Source organism: Octopus bimaculoides, chromosome 4, assembly GCF_046866305.1.
Source record: "Octopus bimaculoides isolate indiv1 chromosome 4, ASM4686630v1, whole genome shotgun sequence".
Taxonomy (NCBI): domain Eukaryota; kingdom Metazoa; phylum Mollusca; class Cephalopoda; order Octopoda; family Octopodidae; genus Octopus; species Octopus bimaculoides.
The window spans coordinates 139,101,326-139,126,325 of NC_142931.1; the positions used below are offsets into that span (position 1 = coordinate 139,101,326).

The window sequence follows — 25,000 nt, forward strand, 5'->3', positions numbered from 1 at the left end:
AGAAAGAGAGAGACAGAGAGAGAGAGAGAGCAGGAGATACAGTATATGACATTGGTAGAAGTGCAGGTGAAGAAGTCGGTGATGTGATAGGGTCGATGATGGGTGCCGGTGAGGAGGGTTGTGTTGAAGAGGTAAGGGCAAGTGCGGCAGCGTGGGCGGGAGCAGGAGAACGAGCCTTGATGGCAGGTTGGGTTAGGGAAGAACCTGTGGGCCAAGAGGTCTCGTAGGTTGTGGGCTCGTTTAAAGGAGGGGAGGGGTCGGTTAGGGAAGATGTGCGAAGTGGAGGGATCGGACTGGAGTGGCCGGAAGGCTCAGAGAATGGTGCATCGGAGAGGTAGGGTGGTGGTTGTGGGGAGACGCGAGACCGCGGGGTAGGTACGTGGAAGAGAGAGCAGATGCATGGTCCACGGAACGTGCTCTGGCAAGGGCAGTGTGGATAGTGGTGAGGGGATATCCACGTAGGATGAAATGGCGAGCCATGAGCTGAAACTGTGCCTCAAAGCCATGGTCGTCACTACAGAGCCTGCGTAGACGAAGGAATTGGGAATAAGGGATGGAAAGCTTGGTGTGTTTGGGGTGGGAGGTGGAGAAGTTGAGGTATGAGTGGGAGTCTGTGTTTGTAGTGGATGGAGGTGGTGAGAGTGGAGTGATGAATGCTGACCGAAATGTCAAGAAAGGAGACAGAGGTGTCAGAGATAGTGCAGGAGAAGTGGGGGGTGGGCAGGATGGAAAGATTTGATAAAAGAGAGGAAGGAGTTTAGATGTTCGCGGGAGAGTGAAGTCGTACCGATACAGTCGTCAATATAACAGCCGTATAGTTCGGGAGTATGTGCACTTAGAAAGAGGCATCATTACTCATGTCGATACCCAGGTCCCGCACTGATTTAGGTTCTGGGATTGTAAACCTCTGTGGGTCAGTGTACCTTCTAAGTTTTACCTTCAGTTTTGGGCGCTGGTAACACAGGGCTTGTCCTCATCTAACTGTAAATTGTGTCCAACTCCTGCTACAGACGTGCAACACTGCTAAGGTTTCGTACTTTCTGCGAGACTTTCGTATCGTCTGCGTGGTTTAGAAGGGTGGCTATCCGGGCTGCTGAGGGCATATCTAAAAGAGCCACTATGAAAAGCAGTGGTCCCACGACAGTGCCCTGTGGAACACCACGCACTGCGTATGTTTTCTTTGAGATGGCTCCATTGGCCACCACTGCCTGGCCTCTGTCTTTCAGAAAGTTATGTAACCACTCTCCAAGTTTTCCAGCTATGCAGAAATCACGCAGTTTGTGGCATATCATACCATAATCCTCTTTATCAAAAGCTTTTGCAAAGTCAAAGTATATTACGTCTACATTTGAGTTACTGATTAACTTCCTCAACACCCAGTCATAGTGCTGTAGGAACTGATTCAGGTAGCTCCTACCAGGTCGAAAACCATGCTGGATATCACTCAGCTAGTCGTTTTCTTCAAGGAATGTGATGAGTTTCCCTCTGACTATCCATTTCGTGACTTTGCTGATGTGTGAAGTCAGAGAGATAGGCCCATATGTATTGACATCTGCTCTGTATCCTGCTTTATCGACTGGGCATATTATTATTTCCTTCAGTTTGCTTGGCAGCCTGCCATTTGCAAGAAAGCTCTGTAAGAGAATCTGTAGTGGTTTCGCCAGGGCACGCTTACATGATTTGAGGAGGATTGCGGGAAACCATCAAGGCCGGCAGTTGAGTTTGCGTCCATCTTCACCAATGTCGTAACTGCCTTGCTGGTTATAGGTGAGGCGGCAAAGAAATTCACTGGGTCATTCACTTGTCTGTGTTCCAACGGGGTGGTAAAGGCACTTTTGAACTGGACATTCAGTACCTCAATGATCCTGGTTGGGTTATCTGTGAGGGAGTCATCCTTTTGGAAGAGAGGTCCTACTTTGCAGCGAACTGAGGCTGTTTCTTTGGCATCATGAAAGAAGGCTTTGGGTTTGACTTGATACTTTAAAAAACCCAGGCTTCTTTGTCTGATGTCTCCTTCACATATCATTGTTGCAGGCTTTTTTCAATCTTCACCAGTGTTACTTTTAGGCGGGACCTTTCACTACCTTTGGCATGTTAGTTGCTAAAGTGGGGAGGTAGTATTGGATCAGTGTGTGTGTTTTAATTTTTATTGGTTGAAGCGATTTACAACCTTCGTCCGGCGTCTCATGAGGAACTTCCTCTCTCTTGGAATCTTGTTCCTTTTTGTTTATCTATCTATCTATCTATCTATCTATCTATCTATCTATCTATCTATCTATCTATCTATCTATCTATCTATCTGTCTGTCCGTCTTTTCTTTCCTTTCCTGAGCGTCCAATAACACTGTACTTATTTCACGTCCTTGCGTTGTTGTTGTTTCGTGTTTTTTAATGCGTGTTCATGTTTGAATCGACGCACGCACACACACACACACACACATATATATATATGAAGCGACACACACACGCACACATACACACACACGCACACACACACACACATACAAACATACACACACACACACACGCATATATATATATATATATATATATATATATATATATATATATATATATATATCCAGACAGACGATACAAAGAAAACAAGGACGATTCATTCGGAGTTTTCTTTCCTCAGTCGAGATCCAGATTATCCTTGCAATTTCGGCAAAGCTATATATACAGTCTGACGATTGTGATCGTACACGCAACTGGAATATACAGCTGTCTTTCTTTCGCTGTGGACATATATCTTCTGCTAACAGTCTTACGTTGGACTTATATAAAACATCGTGATTGCTGACATTGGTAACCAGAATAGAGTGAAATGCGATATGCAAAGTCTAAGGGAGATAACTCCTATGCAAAATTTCATAAAATAAAATTACGCGCATGAGTTACCTCCCTTAAACCTTGCATATTATATTTTACTCCATTCCGGTTACCAACGACAGTAGTCATAATGTTTTGTGTAAGTCCAACGTAAGACTGTTAGTGGAAGATATATGTCCACAGCGAAAGAAAGACGGATGTATATTCCGGTTGAGTATACGATCACTAGCGTCCGGCTGAGTATAACTCGAGTCTCAAGGCTGTACCTAGGTACAAACACTGCACCAATTGTACTGCACATAATAGGCTCCTGGTGCACGGCAATTGATGGTTCTGAATAAAGTCAATAATAAACAAATAACAACGGATGGATAGTAAATCACTCACTACAGCTGTTTCATGATGAAATGGCACATACTTGAATTCGTTTGAATGTTTTTTATGTTTAATTCGTGAATATATTCACCTAATTGGAACTTTTTTTACACATGATGTAATAACTCTATTGATCAGTAAAAATACACGTCTGAAACAGCTGTAGTAAATGAACCACTATCCATTTTTTGTTATTTGTTTATATATATATATATATATATATATATATATATATATAATGTGTGTGTGCGCGTTTTTATGTATACACGTTTATGGATATATATATATATATATGTGTCTGTGTATATGTATATCTATCTATCTATCTATCTATCTATCTATCTATCTATCTATACGCATGTATATTATATTAGGTCATCCCATAAATAATGCAGTTTTTTAAATACTTATTTTTTAAAATTTAGGTAAACAAAGTTGTTTTTTCATCTAGAATATGCTCTCCTTCATTTTCTACAATGCTCTTCTTTCTATCTGGGAGATTTGCAAGGCCACACTTCCAAAATTTACTTGTCCGTGACAAAAAATACTCTTCCAGTACTGTTTTGATTTCATCTATAGAATTCATATTTTTTCCGTCCAAATGATTTGGAAGACTGCGGAATAAATGATAAGCAGATGGGGCAATGTCCAGCAAATATAGCGGGTGGGTCATCGTCTCCCATTCAAACTGCTCCAGCCTTTGGAATGTCATCCTCTCTGTATGTGGCCGAACATCATCCTGGTGGAAGAACACTTTTTTTGAAACCAAAGCTGGTCGTTTTTCTTCTAGCGCTGACTTAAGCTGCTCAAGCTGCTTGCAGTGGATCTCCTTTGTTATCGTCTGGTTTGGCTTGAAAATTTCGAAGTGGATTAAATCTTTCATATCGCAGCAAAGAAATAACAACACCTTACGTGTTGTTATCTTACGTGGGGTGCCGGTGTTTCTCCTTTCCCTACTCACTGTCTTCGGCGCTTGACATTTTTTTATAGAGAACCCATTTCTCGTCACCAGTCACTATTCGGTCCCAAAAAGATTCATTCGTCAGACGTGACAGCAAAGAAGAGCACACAGTGATCCTTTGCTTGCAAGTAGACTCGGAAAATGTGTGAGGAACCCATTGACCTAATTTGCTCACTTTTCCGATGGCACGCAGGTGTCAATGAATGAATGACCAAATCCACGCTTCTCTGCTAGTTCCGATGAGATTTTGTTTCACCAGGATTTGCCGGACGTCCTCGTCCAGCTCTACAAATCTTCCAGGACGAGATTCGCCTTCTAGGTTGTGGTTTCTGGCTCGGAATTTCTGAAACCACCGCTGACATTGGCTTACGCTTATTGTCCGATCCCCATATACTGCATTAATATTTCTCGCAGCTGCCGTTGCATTATTGCCTTTATTGAATTCATAAAGCAAAATATGCCGAATATGCTCCTCTGATACTTCCATTATAGCTTTGAAAAAAATAACTGTTAAAATCGAACTGCACTCTTCGAAACTAAGAATAAGCACAAGATAATTTGCAGCCTGCTTTTATAGCAAGTTAATGCAAGTACTTTATCCCGTTACCCCATCGACTTTTAGCTCATGCAATTGAAAAAACCGAATTATTTATTGGATGACTCAATACATGTATTTACATATACACTCACTTATAGATCTCTCTCTCGTGTATGCATATCTGTCTATCTCTTATGTATGTAATAGAGTGAAATACGATATTCAAAGTTTAAGGGAAGTAACTCATATACGTACTCGTTTCATTATTATTTCCCTTGACTAGTGTTCTCTCGTATTATTAAGCATGCAACAACCGATGTTTCTATAGGTATCCATGATGGGGCAGAGGTACTGGTGTTGCCAGGCTTTTGTATCTTAGATATACTTAAGGAAATAAAGGATGCTGACATAAGGTTACATAGGGAAGGGTCTATGTGTAGTACATAATAAGAATGGTCACGATCTAGATGAGGAAACATTTATGCAAGCTATTTTCTCAACTCATTTTAAATATCACAGTTAGTAGCAAGCTTCAAGGACTCAACTTCTTCGATATTAATGTGAAGTTGCACACAGGCAAGTATAAACACTTCCACAAAATTAATGAGGGTACTATTACATCAGCAGACGCTCAAATCATATCTACCTCCAATAATTAATATAATTAGTTAATAACATAAATAGGATCATTTCCAAACTATTCTCTGACGAAGCAATTCTATTCTCTGACGAAGCAGTCGAAGGGGAAGCATCGTATTACAACGCCTCATGAGAAGTATCTAACACTAAGAAAAATATGACCGATATCGAACCAAAGTTATAGAAGTCAAAAGGATGGAGAGAGAGGAAAACCCTGTGGTATAACCATGCATAAAACATGAATGAGGTTACAAACATAGTTAGACGATACAGTTCTATATTTAAGAGATGAGGAATTATGTACATTATTTACATTATTTACATTTGACGGATATTTGTCCTCATCTTGTTTGTTGTTAACACAACGTTTCGGCTGATATACCCTTCCAGCCTTCATCAGGTGTCTTGGGGAAATTTCATCATCATCATCATCATCATCATCATCACCATCATCACCACCACCACCATCACCATCATCACCACCACCATCATCATCATCATCACCATCATCATCATCATCATCATCATCATCATCATCATCATCATTATTATTATTATTATTATTATTATTAAGACGAAGAGCGTGATTCGATTGTTAGATATTTTATTAGTTGAACGATGATAATAGTAGTAATAACAGCATCGAAAAATACCTTAGGAATGAGAACTCAGGTACGAAATTTCCCCAAGACACCTGATGAAGGCTGGAAGGGTATATCAGCTGAAACGTTGTGTTAACAACAAACAAGGTGAGGAGAAATATTCGTCAAATGTAAATAATGTACATAATTCCTCATCTCTTAAATATAGAACTATATTATCTAATCGGTACGGAGCCAACATTAGACTTCAATGGAGACATATAGAGAAACTCCATGAAAAACTAGCCGTCTTTCAAACCATCTAACTTTCCTGTGTAGCTGTGGAGACTCGAAGCTTATACCACCTGGTTTGAATATAATGACACCAGTGGATTCATATAAAGCTAGAAGAGTAGCGGAAAGGGCAGGACACGCCCTCATCCATGAAAGGATCCATTACAACCGTTGGAAAAAAAAACATCAACTAAATAACGAAATCAAAGAGGGGTTATCTTCATTACTTAGGAAAATAACCAGAGATGCTTGAAAGAGAATCCAGCAAGATCTTGAAAAGTCGTACATGAAAGAATTTGAAATGGTGAAGACACGCCAGATTAGGAAGTTTATGAAACTCAAAGGTCAGAGAATGAAGACTGAAGTCCGTCACCCACCTGAACTGACATCTTATGGGAAAAGCTTGGGCATCCTGGCTATTAGAAGAGGGATTTTTCAGGGTGATAGCTTTTATCCGTTGCTTTTCGTTCTCTGCATGATGCCCTTGGCCTTTGTACTTTGGAAAATTAACCTAAATCCCAAACAATCCACCATCTCCTCTTCATGGATGATTTGAAACTGCATGGCAAAGATGAGACACAAGTGAGTTTCTTGGTGAACACGGTCCACTGTTTTAGTAGTGATATTAGAATGGAATTTGAACTCAAGAAGTGTGGAATAATCTACCTAAAATGAAGCAAGGTACAGACCCTAGCAGGGATAGAATTACCGAATAAAGACTTGATTAAGCAAATTGAAACGGAAGGATACAAATACCTTCGTGTAGAAGAGTTCAACGAGATAATGGAAAAGGAAATGAAAGAGCAACTGAGGATGGAGTATTTCCGAAGATTGATGTTGATGTTGCGCTCAAAATTAACTGGATGGAATAAAATCCAAGCAATTAATATGTTATGGAACGGAAATAAAAAAAATGGCAAAAGAGAGAACTGAAGAAAATGGATATCAAAACCAGAAAAATGTTGATAGTACACGGAACCTTCCACCCTAAGAATGACAGCTATAGGCTGTAATTGTCCAGAAGAAAGGGTGGGGGAGGTTTGATCAGTTGCCAGGACTGTATCGAAGCAGAGGAAAACAGCCGAGTGTGGTATACAAAGAATGCCGTCGGACCACTTTTGAAATACGCAGAGAAGGCCGGCGTCATCAAAAGTGAAAATTGTATAACTAGAGAAAAATTTGAACAAGATGTGAACAAAGAAAAAAAGGAAAGAAAATGTGCGGTCAGTTTGCAAGAGATGTGAACACCAAGACAGATAGAGAGAACCGGTGGTTATGGATGAGGAGGTGTGACCTGAAGATAGAGACAGAAGCACTCATATGCGCAGCTCAGGAACAAGCGTTAAGGACCAATTATATGAGGTGCAGAATAGACAACACTACCGACGGCGAGGAACGCAGAATGTGTGGTGAGAGGGGCAAAACGGTATGGCACATCGTTAGAGAATGCCCGAAATTGGCACAACGCGAATATAAAAGACATCATGACAATGTGGCAAGAATGATCCATTGAAAGCTCTGTGGAAATCACGGTCAACAAAGAGCAAAGACGTGGTATGAGAAAACTCCAGAGACAGTCACCAAAAATGAGAATTGCAAAATCCTGTGGGATGCAATGATCCAGTGCGATTACCCGACCAGATATCGGAAACCGGACATTGTTGTGGTGAATAAGACAGAAAGAACACGTATAATAATTGACATAGCATGCCCCGGTGACAACAGGACCAATGTGAAAGAAGAAGTAAAAAATAAACAGCTGTGACGACTTGAAGTGGGAAATACGAAGGTTATGGTCAATGTAGAAGTGATACCAATTGTAGTTGGTGCATTTGGAAGTATCAGCACACAACTACCAGCATGGCTTTAAAAGATCGATGCAAGTATAAAGTTAGAACACCTACAAAAATCAGCATTCCTTGGAACTGCAAGAATTCTTCGCATGGGTTCTTGAAGCATGACCAGTAAACAAGTGTCACCTTAGTCTGCTGGTTGTGAATAGCTGACACTTTCCATCATATCCAGCAAAATAAACTCTGGGTTTTCAATTGATGATGATGATAATAATAATAATAATAATAATAATAATAATAATAATAATAATAATAATAATATGCAGTACCAGGCAGTGGCTCTCATGGCTTCTGATCTTAATTGATTGGAAGTGTTATCATGTACATGGTTTTGCCTTGGTATAAAAGATGGGCTACAGCAAATATTCTGCTCAATACCACAAATTTGCTTGTCAGTTGTTTGACCTACCTTAACCAGTTGAGCAAGTCCCTTGGTGGCTGACGATATGTGCATCTCTGATCATGAGCAGAAGTAGTGGGGGAGCATCATAGCCATGTGTTGAGAGGAATTCTTTGGGGTTTGAATAATTCACTTTTGGAAACATGGGTTGTTTTGCTCAACATCCTTAAACAAACCTTATTCAGGAACCTTTTGTGCGGGATGGGCTATTCGACCTGAAGAAAATTCTAACTGGGCCCCACCTGCGAGATCATGAGCTGTTTATCTTGATATGAGATCACCATGTCATGCACATATGGTTGTGATGCATGTACCTGGTGTACCCTTATCAGACGGGTAGTCATGATGGGTGTACTGGGCTTCGTATATTTTACCCCAATGTCACTCTGATAGCATGCACTGCTCTCTCACTCAATAATAATAATGAGGATGATGATAATAATAATAACAATACTGATGTGTTTTGGTTGTATTTTATGAATTGTCGTTTAAACCAGGACTGTAGTTTCAATATGCAGTAAGATGCAAATTAAAACCTGCTGTTTATTATTCCTCATCAACGTTAGTAATTTAGTTGTATGTTAGTTTTGGAATTTTTTCTCTCATGACACTAAACAATATTAGAAATTTGAACATTCCTATTGTACTGTGTCACTTTCACTTTTCTGCTTTCTCTCTCTCTCCCTCCCCCTCTCTCTATCGCTCAATCTCTCACTTCTGCACCGTTGGAATCTTGTTAAACTGGTATCGTGGATATATATATTCTTTTACTCTTCTACTTGTTTCAGTCATTTGACTGTGACCATGCTGGAGCACCGCCTTTAGTCGAGCAAATCGACCCCAGGACTTATTCTTTGTAAGCCTAGTACTTATTCTATCGGTCTCTTTTGCCGAACCGCTAAGTTACGGGGACCTAAACACACCAGCATCGGTTGTCAAGCGATGGTGGGGGGACAAACACAGACACACAAACATACACACGCACATACATATATATATATACATATATACGACGGGCTTCTTTCAGTTTCCGTCTACCAAATCCACTCACAAGGCTTTGGTCGGCCCGAGGCTATAGTAGAAGACACTTGCCCAAGGTGCCTCGCAGTGGGAATGAACCCGGAACCATGTGGTTGGTAAGCAAGCTACTTACCACACAGCCCTATCTATCTATCTATCTATCTATCTATCTATCTATCTATCTATCTATCTATCTATCTGTAAGAGCACGTGTGTAAGAGCACGTGTGTTTGAAAAAGTTCAACGAAATCGCCCACACACTAAAAACATCTTCACAAAAATGTTAGTAGCATCTTCATAATAGATTTCATATTAAAAAAAAATTCTTATTTAAAAAGATCATCCTTACACTTCAAAAACCATTTTAAGTAATCCTCATAGACTTTGAAATATATATATGTGCGTGTGTTGTGTGTGTGTGTGTGTGTGTGTGTGTGTGTGTGTGTGTGTGTGTGTGTGTGTGTGTGTGTGTGTGTGTGTGTGTGTGTGTGTACATGGGTTGGACAAAATAATGGAAACACTTTAAAATTTCAAACAAATTTATCTTAATATGGGGTAGGACTGCCTTTGGCAGAAATTACAGCTTGAATTCTACGAGGTACGGACTCGTACAAAGTTTGAATTGTTTCCAAACTTGTAGTGACGATGGTGGTGGATATCAACATCTTCCTTCTTTTCCTAAAATGCACCATAAATGTTCAATGATATTGAGATCTGGGGACTGTGGTGGCCTGATAAGATGTTCAACTTCACTAGAATGTTCCTCATGCCATTCAGTAACAACTTTAGCTGTGTGAATTGGTGCATTATCATCCTGAAAGATTACGTTTCCCTCTGGAAACAGTTCTGCAAACATAGGATGAATTTGATCAGATAAAATGCTTAAATAGTCTTGACTATTAATTCTATCATGAAGGGAAACCATTGGGTCAGCGGATTTCCAAGCTATAACCCTCCAGATCACCACAGTTCCTCCTCCATGTTTAACAGTTGGAAGAAGGTAGTCTGGGTCAAATGCTTCTATTGACTGTCTCTACACGTATACTCGGCCGGTGGTCGGAAATGAGGTAAAGGATGACTCGTCCGAGAAAATACCATTCTTCCACTGCTCTAGGAACCAATTCTGTAGGTTTTCACTCCATTCTAAACGCTTTGCAACGTTTATTTTTGAAAGTAGAGGTTTTCTGATTGCAGCCTTCCCGTGAAATTCGGCTTTGTACTGTTCCCGGCGAACAGTTTTTGTGCAAACTGGGTTCTCGAGGTGGTCATTAAGCTCTGCAGTAATTTCGGGAGCTTTTTAACAATTCGCGTAAGAGTCCGACGGTCTCTATCTGAAAGTTTTGGTTTTCTTCCAGAGTTTTGTTTCGACGAGACGGTTTTTCCCTCTTTCTCAAAGGCTGTTATTGCTTTCGAGACAGTACTTCTTGACACACCAAACATTTCGGCTGTTTTCGTTACGCTAGCGCCTGCCATACGAGCACCAACAATTTGACCCCTTTGAAAGTCCGAGAGATCTGTCATTTTAATGAATTTTAATTACCTTTTCTGGTGATATCTGAAAAGAAACAGCCTGACCTTTCTTTCTTGGTTCGACTACCATCCGTGTAGCATCTCTTATATTCCTTTCCACGACTTTTATCTCCTATGTTCCTGCCGTAAGGCTTCACTTCCACGCACACCAGTTAATTTAATTCGTCCTTAGTCGAAAGACACCTGTTGTTAATGTCCTGTTGTTTGTATTCGTAATTGTGTAGCATTTCTCTGTTTTTTTTCCGTATGCATTCGCTTGCTTTCTTCCAAAGAATCTAGTGCACTTAGCTTAGATTTTCTTCGAGCCGGTCAGATTGGAGCCGTCTTGAGTGTTACCGGCCGAAACTGCAACGACGATCTGGAACTCGACTGAGGATAGAAAGCCCTGAATGACCCATCCTTCTTTTTTTCTGTCCTTTTTTTGTATCGTCTAACTATCCGGATGTATAACCAACTTAATGCTAGCAGTAATGCAACACGTAGAACTAGGATCAGGAGGGTTTTGTGGTTCAACCCAGCTTTTAATATGGCCGTAAAACAAATATAGGTCGGGAATTCTTAAAATTAGTCTGTAGATATTTTCAACCTTACCATAAGTTTTATAGAATATTTAATAGAAGAACGCTTAAGATCAGCTATTCTTGTTGCAATTAACCAACTTTCATTAACCAACACAACAATAAGATAATTGCAAATAACCACAGTGCCGATTCTTTTCCTAAAAATTGCAATTTCAAAGATGGGACCTCCTGCACGTTGGAAGGAAAATGTCTGGAGAAAGGAATTGTGTATTGAGCCAAAGTGCAAATAGAGGGCTCACATCAGTATAGAACTCACACAGGGGCTTCGGTAAATTCTTTCAAGACCCGATTTTATACTCATAGAAATTCCTTCCGATACCCCGAAAATAGGACAAAGACCAACCTGGCAAAATATGTTTGGAAATTAAAAGAAAAAGAAGCCCGACCTTTCAACGTGACATAGAATATTTTAGATAGAGCTGCACCTTACAGACACGTAGCACATAAAGGACCCATCAAATGTAATTTATGTCTTTTGGAAAAATTCTATATTTTATTCCAGGACAATAGCGCTTTGAATCAAAGGCGCGAACTCTTGAATTCCTGTAGACACGCAACAAAATTTAGAATGTCAGCTGACAAAATACCAAAATGGATAGTATATATTTTTTGAATTTTGAATTAGTTTTCAATTCCACTGTTGGATTTGTATTTTGTAATGCATGGTTTATTTCGCATCGCAAAAATATTGTATATATTTCGACGTATTTCTTAAGAAAACTTTCGACTGCTATACGTATATATTATTTTCATGTTTAAGATTTTATTTTTATTTAATTTTATTGTATTTTACAAACCTGCTTAATCGTTATATTTATAGATAATTCTATATATGGTGTTCCATTCTGCATGTCTTTCATCCGATTTTTATTATTTTACACTCAGCAATTTTTTAAAAAGTTGTTTATATTTACAGGTTAGGACCTAGATATGTTTTTATGTGGATGTCTGTATTGAAGGCATGCATATGTATTTGCATGTGTGCGTCTGTGTATATGTGTTAGTTAGCGTGTATGTTTATACTTGTACATATGCGTACATGGATGTATATGTATGCATGTATACACTTATATTCGTGTGGATATGTATTTATGCCCATATTACCATATATTTATATACGTGATCTTATAAGTGTATTTATATGCTAATATATACTTATGTATATATATTAGGGTGATAACTAAGTTCCCGCCGGTTAAAAATTTTTTTTTTTTTAATTTAATAAAAAATAACAACTAATTAATCAATAATGTATTCACCCTTGTTGTTTACAACTTCTTCCCAACGTTCAGCAAGATTTTCAATACCTCGTTGGCAGAAATCACCCGATTTCGACTCGAAAAATTGAGGCAACCAAGCTCTCAATTCTGCTTGAGGATAATAGAATGGACATTGTCTTGTCCATTTGAAGCGACCAGATTTAACTAGTGTATGCTGTGAGATGCTTCATACACGGGAAGCAAATGAGGTGGTTTTCTCTGCGAGTATACTGCTTCTTGAACCATCGTGATTGCATGAAGAAAGATTCTATAAAGTTTCTAGAAATAATTTTAGTAAGTGACCTGCGGGGTCATTTGAAGTCTAAGATTCATGAGGGTTTTCAACTGGTGCAAAGTACGGACCTACGTGTTGCAGTTCCAAAGATGGTCTTACAGGAGTTGCAGCACCGGGTCCAGCGTGTAGTTCTAGCGATTTTTCTCCAGGTGTGGAGTGCTGTGTTCTTTACATGAATTGTTGCAGTGCGTCTATTATCGAACTACTTGTAGGATTGAGGTCATGTTTGCGTGTGAATTGCTTTCAATCTCAGGCCTAGCTATTTCTCATAACTCACGAGTAAAGTACATTTATTGCCAGGGATAGCTGGTATAAAACAGCTGGAGCTATAATCAGTTAGCTGACATGAAATGCTATTGGTCCCAGAAGGTGGAAATGGTGTAGATCTAAATCATAGCTGAGCATGCACGGACTAGTTACGCTAAAGCAATCGTTGATTGACCCTCCAAGTGCATAAATGTGAAGTGAGATAAACACCTTCGAAGCAGGAAGAAATACAGTCGAAAATTGGTAGTTTAAGTTCAAAGAGTGCTTGAGGTAACATATATCTTGTAGAAGGGCGAAGAAAGAAAGTCTGAGTCAATTAAGTGGATGTCCTTGTTGCCGATGTCCAAGGGAATGTTTTAGTGTAAATGAATGAAATCAGTATAGTTACAGGCAACTTTAGGCAGCTAGCTGGCAGAATTGTTAGCATGCCGGGCAAAATGCTCAGCGACATTTCGTCTGTCTTTATGATCTGAGTTCAAATTCCGCCGAGGTTGACTTTACCTGTTATCCTTTCGGAGTCGATAAATTAAGTACCAGTTGAGCACTGAGATCGATGTAATCGACTTACCCCTTCCACCGAAGTTTCTGGCTTGTGCCAAAATTTGAAATCAGTATTGTTACAGGCAACACTTTCTGGAGTGAGCTTTGAGTAAAGAGTCTAATCTGGACAGCAAAACTAATCTATTGATAAAGACGAAAATATTCGCGCCTTGAGAAGATTAGGATGTATGATCTGCGAGCCTGTCACGTGATGTACAATGCTGGATCGGAATCCAGGGATGTTAAAGAAGCAGAGGAGGTAATTGTCTAGAGTATTTTAGCATTATTTTTTGACATCTTGGGAAGTATAGAAGGGAAGTTATGATAACCTCCAGTCAGGAACCTGTTCAATACGCTTGCAACAGCAGACTACACTAAAATTACCTAAATGGAAGAGACCACGTCTCACACCCCGTAGAATTTGGAATTTTAATCGCAGAAGAAATAAATATAAATGCTGCGATCCTTATTCTTAGTCGAATGTAATGCACTCAAATTACTCTACAAATATTCTCGGTAAAGCCTGAAAAGGCCCGCAATGCACCGATCTGTATTCGTGGTCTTCAGGTGGGCAAAATTTGCTGCGTAAATGAAGCGAAATAGAATCGGTAGGGAATGGAAACCGTATAGAGAAAATTAAGATTTTAGTTTGGAAAGTGTTTTCTGTTATTAAAACGTCCTTGTGAAGCATGAAATTGTACTCTACCTCACATTCACAAAAAGTTGTTATCGAAAAAAGAATAAATAAACTCGTCAAACGCCTGCTCTTTCTTTACAATAAGGCTCATCTCTCTGCACTGACGATGAGAGAGAATGGTGGGCGGAACCGTTTGAAAAGTTATAAATAGCCACCTCATTAATAGTCATTGTGGTTTTTCTTATGTTACAAAGTGTTTAAAAACAATAAAGAAATCAAGCAATTTTAGTCGCGGCCTAAACTTCAGACTTTCTGCTTAATACATTAATACTTTAAGCAATATATATATATATACATTTATATTGACAAATATTTCATCGAAATGGGCTTTGAAGATTTTCTCCAGAAATACCAACAAACAACAGTTTGGCTGTCATTAATTTTGGTTCATGTTTTATTTATTACTCCATCATATTCTCAGAAAAGCTGTGGAACAGTAGGTGAATATGTGTGTCATGAAACAGACTTTTCCCAATTCTATCACTGTACAGGATATGAAAGGGGTAAATTATTTCTTTGTGCTCCAGGACTACATTTTGATCCAACAATTAACAACTGTAACTGGCCAAACTCTAATGATTGCAGTGCACAGATAAATCGATCAAAAACCACCAAGTTAAATGATGTTGGAGCTGCTACCAAACCCCCTACAAAGTCAACCACTACTTCTAAACCATCAAATCATCCTCAAACCACAAAGAAACCTGAACTCACTGGTGAGTAATATATTTTCAAGAATTTTATACACCAAATCTCTTCTTTCAGTGAAGTTTTTATCTCTTGTCACAGTAATAACTCAATATTTATTTAAAACTACTGTTCTTTCTCTTATCGTTTAAGCTTAAAATATTTCTTATTCCAAGCAGTCATTTATCGCTTTTATGTTGCTTCCTGCGAACGACCATTTAAAAAAATATTAAATGGCACAAAACATGAGTTTATATCCGGAATTTTAACTCACCTCCTGTTAACGACCTTACTCTTTTACTCTGTTACTTGTTTCAGTCATTTGACTGTGGCCATGCTGGAGCACCGCCTTTAGTCGAGCAAATCGACCCCAGGACTTACTCTTTGTAAGCCTAGAACTTATTCTATCGGTCCCTTTTACCGAACCGCTAAGTTACGGAGACGTAAGCACACCAGCATCGGTTGTCAAGTGATGTTGGGGGGACAAATACACACACACACACACACACACACACACACACACACACACACACACACACACACACACACACACACACATACATACATACATACATACATACATACATACATACATACATACATACATACATACATACATACATACATACATATAAAGATTTAGATTTAGATTCAAAATTGAATATGGTACTTATGTTTAGGCACCAGAATATAGTATGGTATGGTATTATACAAATCAGCTTAAATTTTAAAAATAATTCAAAATAGTTTTCCTGAGCCCAATATATATAATAGCCTCTGAATTCAATACTGACATTACTTCATGATTTTTGTATAAACTAATTACATTACATTTTATTATTATTAACATATTTCTTATTATTAAAATATTGTTTAAACTAATATTGATATCTGTAAAACAATACTGATGCTCTATTCTGACTAAGGAAAAAGCACTGTTTGACCTATATGCTTAGGGTTAAATTCCTCAAAATTTTGATAGTAGTAAAAAAAACCCAACCTATAATAGTGTTGCCACTCTGACCAGAGAAACCTTTATAACAATATCCTTTATAGCCATGTCCATGCATAATGCTTACACCTTCCCTTTCCTTAGAAGTGATTGTCCCTTATACTATAACTACTAGATAAGAGGCAATAAAATCAGAGACAGTTAGAATTCCTGCCTAGAACCAATTACTAGCCTGATAGCCTTGGCTATGTCAAGATGGATTTTTATGTATTCTTCTTCCCACTTGGATTTGAAATGTTGTCACAATTATAATATGTCTATTCTACTGTAATTTTCTACATTTTCGTGCAGCTGAAGATTGCTCTACATATTGCATTTAATGTAATGCTCGCATTACTTAAATAAATGGAGTAGCATGAACCATGCGTACTGCAATCGTCTTTAAAATCCGTGTTGCTTATTTTGATTTTTATATATATATATATATATATATATATATATATATATATATTTATATATACATATATACGACGGGCTTCTTTCAGTTTCCGACGACCAAATCCACTCACAAGGCTTTGGTCGGCCCGAGGCTATAGTTGAAGACACTTGCCCAAGTTTCCACGCAGTGGGAATGAACCCGGAACCGTTTGGTTGGTAAGCAAGCTACTTACCACACAGCCACTTCTGTGTACAAGTTTGATAGATTATTTTAGATAAGAGGTATTGTATGTAGTATAGTATATAGTCATTTTAACTACTATATTACATCCTGAAAATGTGAATTGAACCGTGTTGCGGGTTGGGTCTTTGAATAGGGTTTTTTATCTCCTGTTGCACCAGTAAACTCTGAAAATCAGGATCAACATGGTTTTGAGTCATAAAATAATGGGAGTAATTGGCTATAAAATGCGTAGTACTGACACAACTGGAAGTGACGGGAGCGGCAACCCATAATGAAAGTATATTCTGTAATATTCTGCATAGATAAAAAAAAAAAAGGCCACCGGAACAATGACACTGAACAGATTTAAACAAGAAAATGCATTAAACATGAAAACAAAGTTTGCAAGAATTTTTTCTTTATAAGCAAAACATGTAACATGAAATCAGATTCGTGAATGACAGTTCATGATTTCTGAATATACTTCTCCAAAAAACACCCCTGCAGATACGATGTATATAAAGCACCGCTCGTTCTGCATTGTCGCCTTGGCTATTTTTGTTTATTGGCGAGCACCCATCTCACTTCGATTGCTTGAGCATGTATACTCTCATTGTTTTGATTTACGAATTTAAAAATATGGCTTACAACTTCATGGGTATACATATTACCTAAACTAACATAGGACGCCCATCCATTCCATATCGTATGTTTCTCTACCAATAACAACAAGTTTATAATCAACCAAAGTGTTTCCCGCCTACGATCGGCGTTCTTACACAGCCCTTGCCTGTACGTCTTTCTATTGAGTCAAATACCCAATGACTCGCATCGTCCCACTTTCCTCAATGATATTTTCGATACATGTATTTCGATTCATCTAAATCTACGATAAAGGGAAACCCTGCGTCATCTAATCCACCGAGTTGCTGCGTTTCCATTTGTTGCTCACACACATTTCTCAATGTTACACCAATCAAAATCATTTCAGTCTGAGGGCAGTCTGTTCCGTTGAGCAGAATTTATTTTGGTCAATTACTTCCATCTTGGTATTTCACTGACATCACTTGTAGATTATTTGGTTAATTTCTCCAGCAATTAATCGTCATTCTTTTGAACGAAGCTGCCTGTTAACCAAAATGAGTACCTATAACACCTGGAAGTAAACTCTGCAAACGACTGGCACTTTGTTAGGCGGGGCAGTGTTGTGCTCTCAGTCTAAACTACTTGAAAATCTGTGTAAATTACGGCCGCATAGACTTGTAGTCTCTTAGCAAATTAAATTAAAATAGTAATCTCTGGCAATGGAGATGTTTAAACATTCAAATGACGGGATAAAATGGAGAGTTAAGTTTTGTATTCCACAAACATCAGCTCAAGTGGTCTGTGTAATATACATTGTCTGATATGAATGCGTCAGACAGATTAAGTTCAGTTAAGAGCCATTCGGCTAAAATGAGGTATAATTAACACGGGTGGAAATCTCTCCATGGTATTACAAACGAACTGAAGGCGGTGAGCTGGCAGAATCGTCGGACCAGGTGCTTAGCGGTATTTCGTCCGTCTTTACGTTCTGAGTTCAAATTCTACCGAGGTCTCCTTTGCCTTTCATCATACCCGGGTTGATAAAATAATTACCGTTATACAGTTCTATATTTAAGAGATGAGGAATTATGTACATTATTTACATTATTTACATTTGACGGATATTTGTCCTCATCTTGTTTGTTGTTAACACAACGTTTCGGCTGATATACCCTCCAGCCTTCATCAGGTGTCTTGGGGAAATCTCGAACCTGGGTTCTCATTCCTAAGGTATTTTTCGATGTTGCTCTTGTTGTTGTTGTTGTTGTTGTTTTTGTTGTTGTTCAGGTCACTACCTGGAATCGAACTCGGATCCGAGTTCGATTCCAGGCAGTGACCTTAATAATAATAATAGTACTAGTAGTGGTAGTAGTAGTAGTAGTAGTAGTAGTAGTAGTAATAATAGTAGAAGTAATAATAATAATAATAGTAGTAGTATTAGTAGTAATAATAATGACAACAACAACAACATCGAAAAATACCTTAGGAATGAGAACCTAGGTTCGAAATTTCCCCAAGACACCTGATGAAGGTTGGAGGGTATATCAGCCGAAACGTTGTGTTAACAACAAACACGATGAGGACAACTATCCGTCAAATGTAAATAATGTAAATAAAGTACCATTATATTACTTTGTAATATACATTCCCTGATAGTTAATAACCATTCAGCTAAAATGAAGTATAGTTAACGTTGATGGAAATCTCTCCAAGATATTATAAATGAACTGCGTTCACTTATATTCCTCGATAAGCAAGCCATTGAGTCACCGGATATTTTTCTATGTATTACAAACATATTTAGATCTATGTATTCCCACGAAGATTTTCAGTGATCTTTGAAATAATTATTTAATAGTGCTATATAATTATTTATTTTTCTCCGATAGCAATAATCGTATAAATGGCTATGCTTACAAGATAACTGCATCATTCTGCTCTCTGTTGAAGAACAACCTTCCAAAAATCCCCACGGTAAATGAAATTTTTGCGCAGTTTTCTCTGATTCTACAGATTTCCCCTATTGTTTGCACAGTTTCATTTTTACCCTCGTACCAATGGTTGAAACTCATGTTTCTTTTTTATTATTGTAGATCAATAGCTCTAGGCCTCATTCCATATAAGAGTTAGTTAGTAGATATGTGTTCGTATCTATTAAAAAAAAAAACGTTCATCTTTTGATTGGACTTTATGATTTTTACTTTGCAGGTCCCTGTCGTCCAGAACATTGCAAGTTACCGAACTGTAAATGTCCTGGGCCTGAAATTCCAGGCTCATTGCCAACAAATGCAATTCCGCAGATAATTCTATTGACTTTTGATGACGGAATTAATGAGCATAATATCGGTTATTACAGAGATTTGTTTAGCATGAACCTAACCAATCCAAACGGCTGTCCAATTCAAGCAACATTTTTCGTTTCCGGCGATAATACTAATTATAACAGTGTGAAAGAATTATATGACCAGGGGCATGAAATAGCTTCTCATAGCAAATCGCATAAATTTCCAGAAGATTACTGGTTGAATGCTGATTACAAGACTTATACCGATGAAATAAATGGCATGAAAATCTGGCTTAGTGAAAAGTCCGATATTCCAGCAGAAGATATTCGAGGAATGCGTTCACCGTTTCTTGCACTGGGAAAAGATGCCCAGTTCAAAAGTTTGGAAGATCATAGATTTTACTACGATAGTTCGATGGTTACAGGTTCAATGTCTGATACTACAGAGATACCAACGTGGCCCTTTACACTTGATTACCCGGTTAACTGGAAATACTGTGCACTTAAATACTGCCCAGAGAAATCATATCCAGGTTTATGGGAAGTCCCACTTATACGTTGGTACAATGACAAAGGCAGTGCTTGTTCAATGGCTGATTCATGTACAATTCCTCAAAACACATCGGCTGTCGTAAATTACTTGAAAGACAACTTTAATCGCCATTACGAAAGAAATAAGGCACCTTTCGGCATATTTTTGCATATGCCATGGCTTCAGAGAAATTTACTTCCATTGCAGATATTTTTGAGAGAAGTTTCTAGCAGCATGGAAGATGTATGGATTGTGACTGTGTCTCAAGCTTTGCAATGGATTCAGAATCCAGTTCCATTGGACAAAATCTCTCAATTCAAAAGTTGGAACTGTAAATAAATAACTGAGAAGGAGAAACAAACAAGATGATGGGTTATTTTTCGACTGAAAATTTAACTATTTAAGATGTCACTTATTGTTCTCGGAATTTTGCCATTCTTTGGGTGTTTTTTAAAAATATTTTGCTCTTCATCAACGTTTTCTATAATTTCCTATTTCCCTTTATGAAGTTTTATCGCTTATCTGAATAAATTACCTAAAAATACGTAGAAATGTATTACTACCGCTCTTAAGAAATCAATTCAAAATTTTTAAAGCTTTGCAAAGTAATCTTGTTAAAATATTCCATTATAAAATTATTAATTGCTTAATTTTTATTACAAACTAGCATGAAATTTGAAAATATTTTATATCTTATATATATTAGATGAAAATACGAATTAAGACTGAATTTCTAGTAGATTTATACAGTTCATTATGTAAATGTACTTCGCTTCAATAAAACGAGGTTTATAAATGATTTTGAATGTTTTCAGAATTGTCGATTTCTATGAGAAAATGCTATAATTTGTTACATATCAGCAACAATTATCCCATTCGATGTACTTTTTTTATTCAAGATGTTGGCACTTCCGTCGCTTACGACGTCGAGGGTTCCAGTTGATCCGATCGACGGAACAGTCTGCTCGTGAAATTAACGTGCAAGTGGCTGAGCACTCCACAGACACGTGTACCCGTAACGTAGTTCTCGGGGATATTGAGCGTGACACAGTGTGACAAGGCTCACCCTTTGAATTACAGGCACAACAGAAACAGGAAGTAAGAGTGAGAGAAAGTTGTGGTGAAAGAGTACAGTAATGTTCGCCACCATCCCTTGTCGGAGCCTCGTGGAGTATTAGGTGTTTTTGCTCAATAAACACCCACAACGCCCAGTTTGGGAATCGAAACCGCGATCCTGTGACCGCGAGTCCGCTGCCCTACCCACTGGGCCATTGCGCCTCTACTTATTCAAGATGTACCTCAGACATTCTCTATTTCATAGCTCTGTGATAACACTCCATTTGCTTTTTCTTCGGGCATATGAAGGAAGGCTTTTGGAATATAGCGATCTTTGATTCAATTATACTAAGTAATGTTTTTTTTTTGTTTTTGTCAGTGTTATTTCCTATTTGCTTCTACCTAGAAATCAAAAGAAATTCCTAATATTCCCTTCAAACTTTGCTTTTGTGACCTGAACATCAATGTTTTGAAACTGTTCTATTTTCCATTACATTTCAGGTAGACTCAGATCTGAATTGCTGAAGCAGAAATATCGTTATAACAAATATTCTGCTCAATACCAGATTTGCTTGTCAGTTGCTTGACCTTAACCACTTGAGAATATCTCTTAGTAGCTGACAAAACGTGCATCCTTGATCATGAACAGGAGTAGTGGGAGAGCATGATAGCCATGTGCTGAGAGGGATTCTTTGGAATTTGAATAAATGTAACATAAACAAAGTTTGAAGGAAATATTAGCTATTTTTCATATCTTCTAGGGGCAAGCAAGTAGGACATAAAAGTTGCTACCGAAAGACAAAAATCATGTTACAGTGTTACCCTTATAAGTATAGTAATTAAAAATCATTTTGCATTCTAAAATCCAAGTGGAAGGCTGTTATGTCAAGTGTAAAATCTATTTAGGTTTTTTAGTTGCAGTAATTGAATTTCACATGTGTTTATATCATAAAGAAGGGCACGAGGTACAAAAACCAATTACATTTAGAAAATTAGACGTAAATGGGCGCAAGTGGGGCTGTGTGGTAAGAAGTTTGCTTCCCAATCACATGGTTCCGGGTTCAGTCATGCTACGTGGCAACTTGGGCAAGTATCTTTTGCTGTAGTCCTGGGCCGATCGAAACCGTGTGGTAGGCGGAAAATGAATGTGCGTGCGTGTGTGTGTGTGTGTGTGTGTGTGTGTGTGTGGGTGTGTGTGTGTGTGTGTGTGTGTGTGGTAGCTATAGGATTGATCTCTGGTAAAAATATTAGGATACGTATAGTCTGTGTTTGTCCCCATCACTGCTTGACAACCAGTTTTGATGTGCTTATGTGCTTAGCGGCTCAGCAAAGAGTCCGATAGAACAAGCACCGAGCTTTAAAAAGTACAAGTGCTGGGGTTGGTTTCGTTCGTCTAAAATTCTTGAAGGTGACGCCTCAGTTTAGCTGCAGTCGAATGATTGAAACAAGTAAAAGAAAAGATATTCTTAAATGGAAGTAAAAGAAATTGAAAGCTTAGTAATCTACGAACTGAAATGTGAAACAATGGAATCCGATGGGATAAGACAGGGTCTGCGTGAAAACTTGTATGTAAACTGAATAAAATAATGAGGTTAATTTTATGCTGTGAGAGCAAGAAATGGAATAAATAAAAACAGTTACTCTGAAAACTTAACGAAATACTCTAAGCCATTTGGTAAAGTGCAGTATAGGTTATTCAGTGTATAATGTTACCGCAGTGGAGGCGGAATGGCCCAGTGTTTAGGGCTGCGGACTCGCGGTCACAAGATCGCGGTTTCGATTCCCAGACCGGGCGTTGTGAGTGTTTATTGAGCAAAAACACCTAAAGCTCCACGAGGCTCCAGCAGGGGATGGTGGCGAATCCTGCTGTACTCTTCCACCACAACTTTCACGCAGTCTTACTTCCTGTTTCTGTTGTGCCTGTAATTCAAAGGGTGAGCCTTGTCACCCACTGTGTCACGCTGAATATCCCCGAGAACTACGTTAAGGGTACACGTGTCTGTGGAGTGCTCAGCCACTGGCACGTTAATATCACGGGCAGGCTGTTCCGTTGATCGGATCAACTGGAACCGTCGTTAGCGATGGAGTGCCAACAACAAAAACAAAATTACATCAGGAATTCTGTTGTGGAGAATAACAAATTCTGGACTAAGTCCTTCCGGTGGCTCTCTACTGGAAGTATAGTATATTTTCTGTATATTGTAGATTGCTTCCTATGTCCCAGCTTCATTTGATCAGCCAATCTTTGTTCACTCACATTCTTCAGCTCCTCACAATAGATATTTTGTCCGGAGTTCTAATAACTTTTTTCCTACAGCCTCTATACTCTAGCTCACTTCTAATATAACAATCAAACAATAGTTTGTTGTTAACCTTCGTCTCTTTTCCTTTCCTTCACTGTTGAGGTCCCGCAGTAGCTTCACTCCGGTCGGGCCTGCGCTGCTGTTCCACAAAGACATCTGCCGAATGCGACACCTTTGCTAAAAGCTCCTGCCTCCTGAACGCAGTTAGGATTCTCATTCTTAACATTTCTCTCATAACTGAGGTATGTCTTATGGTTACCACCAACCAGTAATTATATCGTATTCTTATCACAAGACAAGTTCTCATCCAAGACTTTCGAGAGGCCCACCTGCCCTCATTTAAGGATTCCTATCCTGCGCTGATTGTCACGTCCAGTATCTATCATTGCAGCACTCAAAGACTCATATAGTTGGATGGCTGCTGACTCTAATAAGTTCATCCACTCTTCAACATGTTTTGTTTTTCGTCCTGCAGGGTGTCCAGCAAAGGCATCCTCTTTACCAGGCATGCACTTGGTAAGGTTGCTGGTTTATACTTGATCTCATGTAACCAATAGCACTAAAAATAACCTGCCAATTTTACAGATATTACCATAACTACCAGGTCTGTCACCACCCTCCAACGTTATAACAACCAGTAAAACTAGTAGTACTCTTATTATTATCCCATTTCCTATATTATGATCATTCCCACGACAGTTAGCATTAACAAAGTTCAGGGGGGGGGGGGGTGACAGAACTTGCAGTTATGGTAATATCTGTAAAAATGGCAGGTTAGGGTTAGAGTGGTGGGAAGAACAGGGAGTTTGGAATTTCAAGACTTCCAGTAATAAAATTTCAGTACAAAGATTTGTGGTATAGGTGATGAGGGCCGGATTGGGTGGGTGCACCACCCAGCAAGAAAGATTATAACAATGAAGAGAAAGAGAGAAAAGCAACCGCAAATAGACAAGCTAAGAGGAAAAAAAATTTAGAATTAATATGCATCTAACTAACTAATTAACTTTAATGTGGAATAGTAAACAACTGGTTTTTATTTGCATCTAACTGCGTATTCAAAACTATAGCGCTGGTTTAGAAGATAGTGCATAGAACACAACTTCAAAGCAACAACTTTTAACATGGAAAACGCGCAATCAAGGGCGGGGAAAATTTCCAACGTTGAAGAACGTGTGTGTGTTGGGGGGGGGGATGTATAAGATACCGGGATCGAGGTGTAGGATGAAGGTTAGCCTCAAGCAAACCGTAGTAAATATTTAAAAAAAAACGACTTTCAGGG

At 38.6% G+C, this 25,000-nt stretch overlaps 1 protein-coding gene across 2 annotated transcripts in view; it reads left to right on the forward strand.

Moving 5' to 3' along the window:
- LOC106867057 (chitin deacetylase 7) overlaps window positions 1–21,162 on the forward strand; it is a 32,657-nt gene extending 11,495 nt beyond the window's left edge. The window contains exons 2-3 of one of the 2 annotated variants that reach the window (XM_089351563.1): window positions 15,319–15,377; window positions 19,755–21,162. In XM_089351563.1, the coding sequence (XP_089207689.1) occupies window positions 15,319–15,377; window positions 19,755–20,701 (1,006 nt within the window). In that variant the 3' untranslated portion in view covers window positions 20,702–21,162. Of the gene's footprint in view, window positions 1–14,887; window positions 15,378–19,754 lie in introns of those variants that run through there. The other variant, XM_089351565.1, reaches the window with a different exon arrangement.
- The last annotated feature ends 3,838 nt before the right edge of the window (window positions 21,163–25,000 follow it).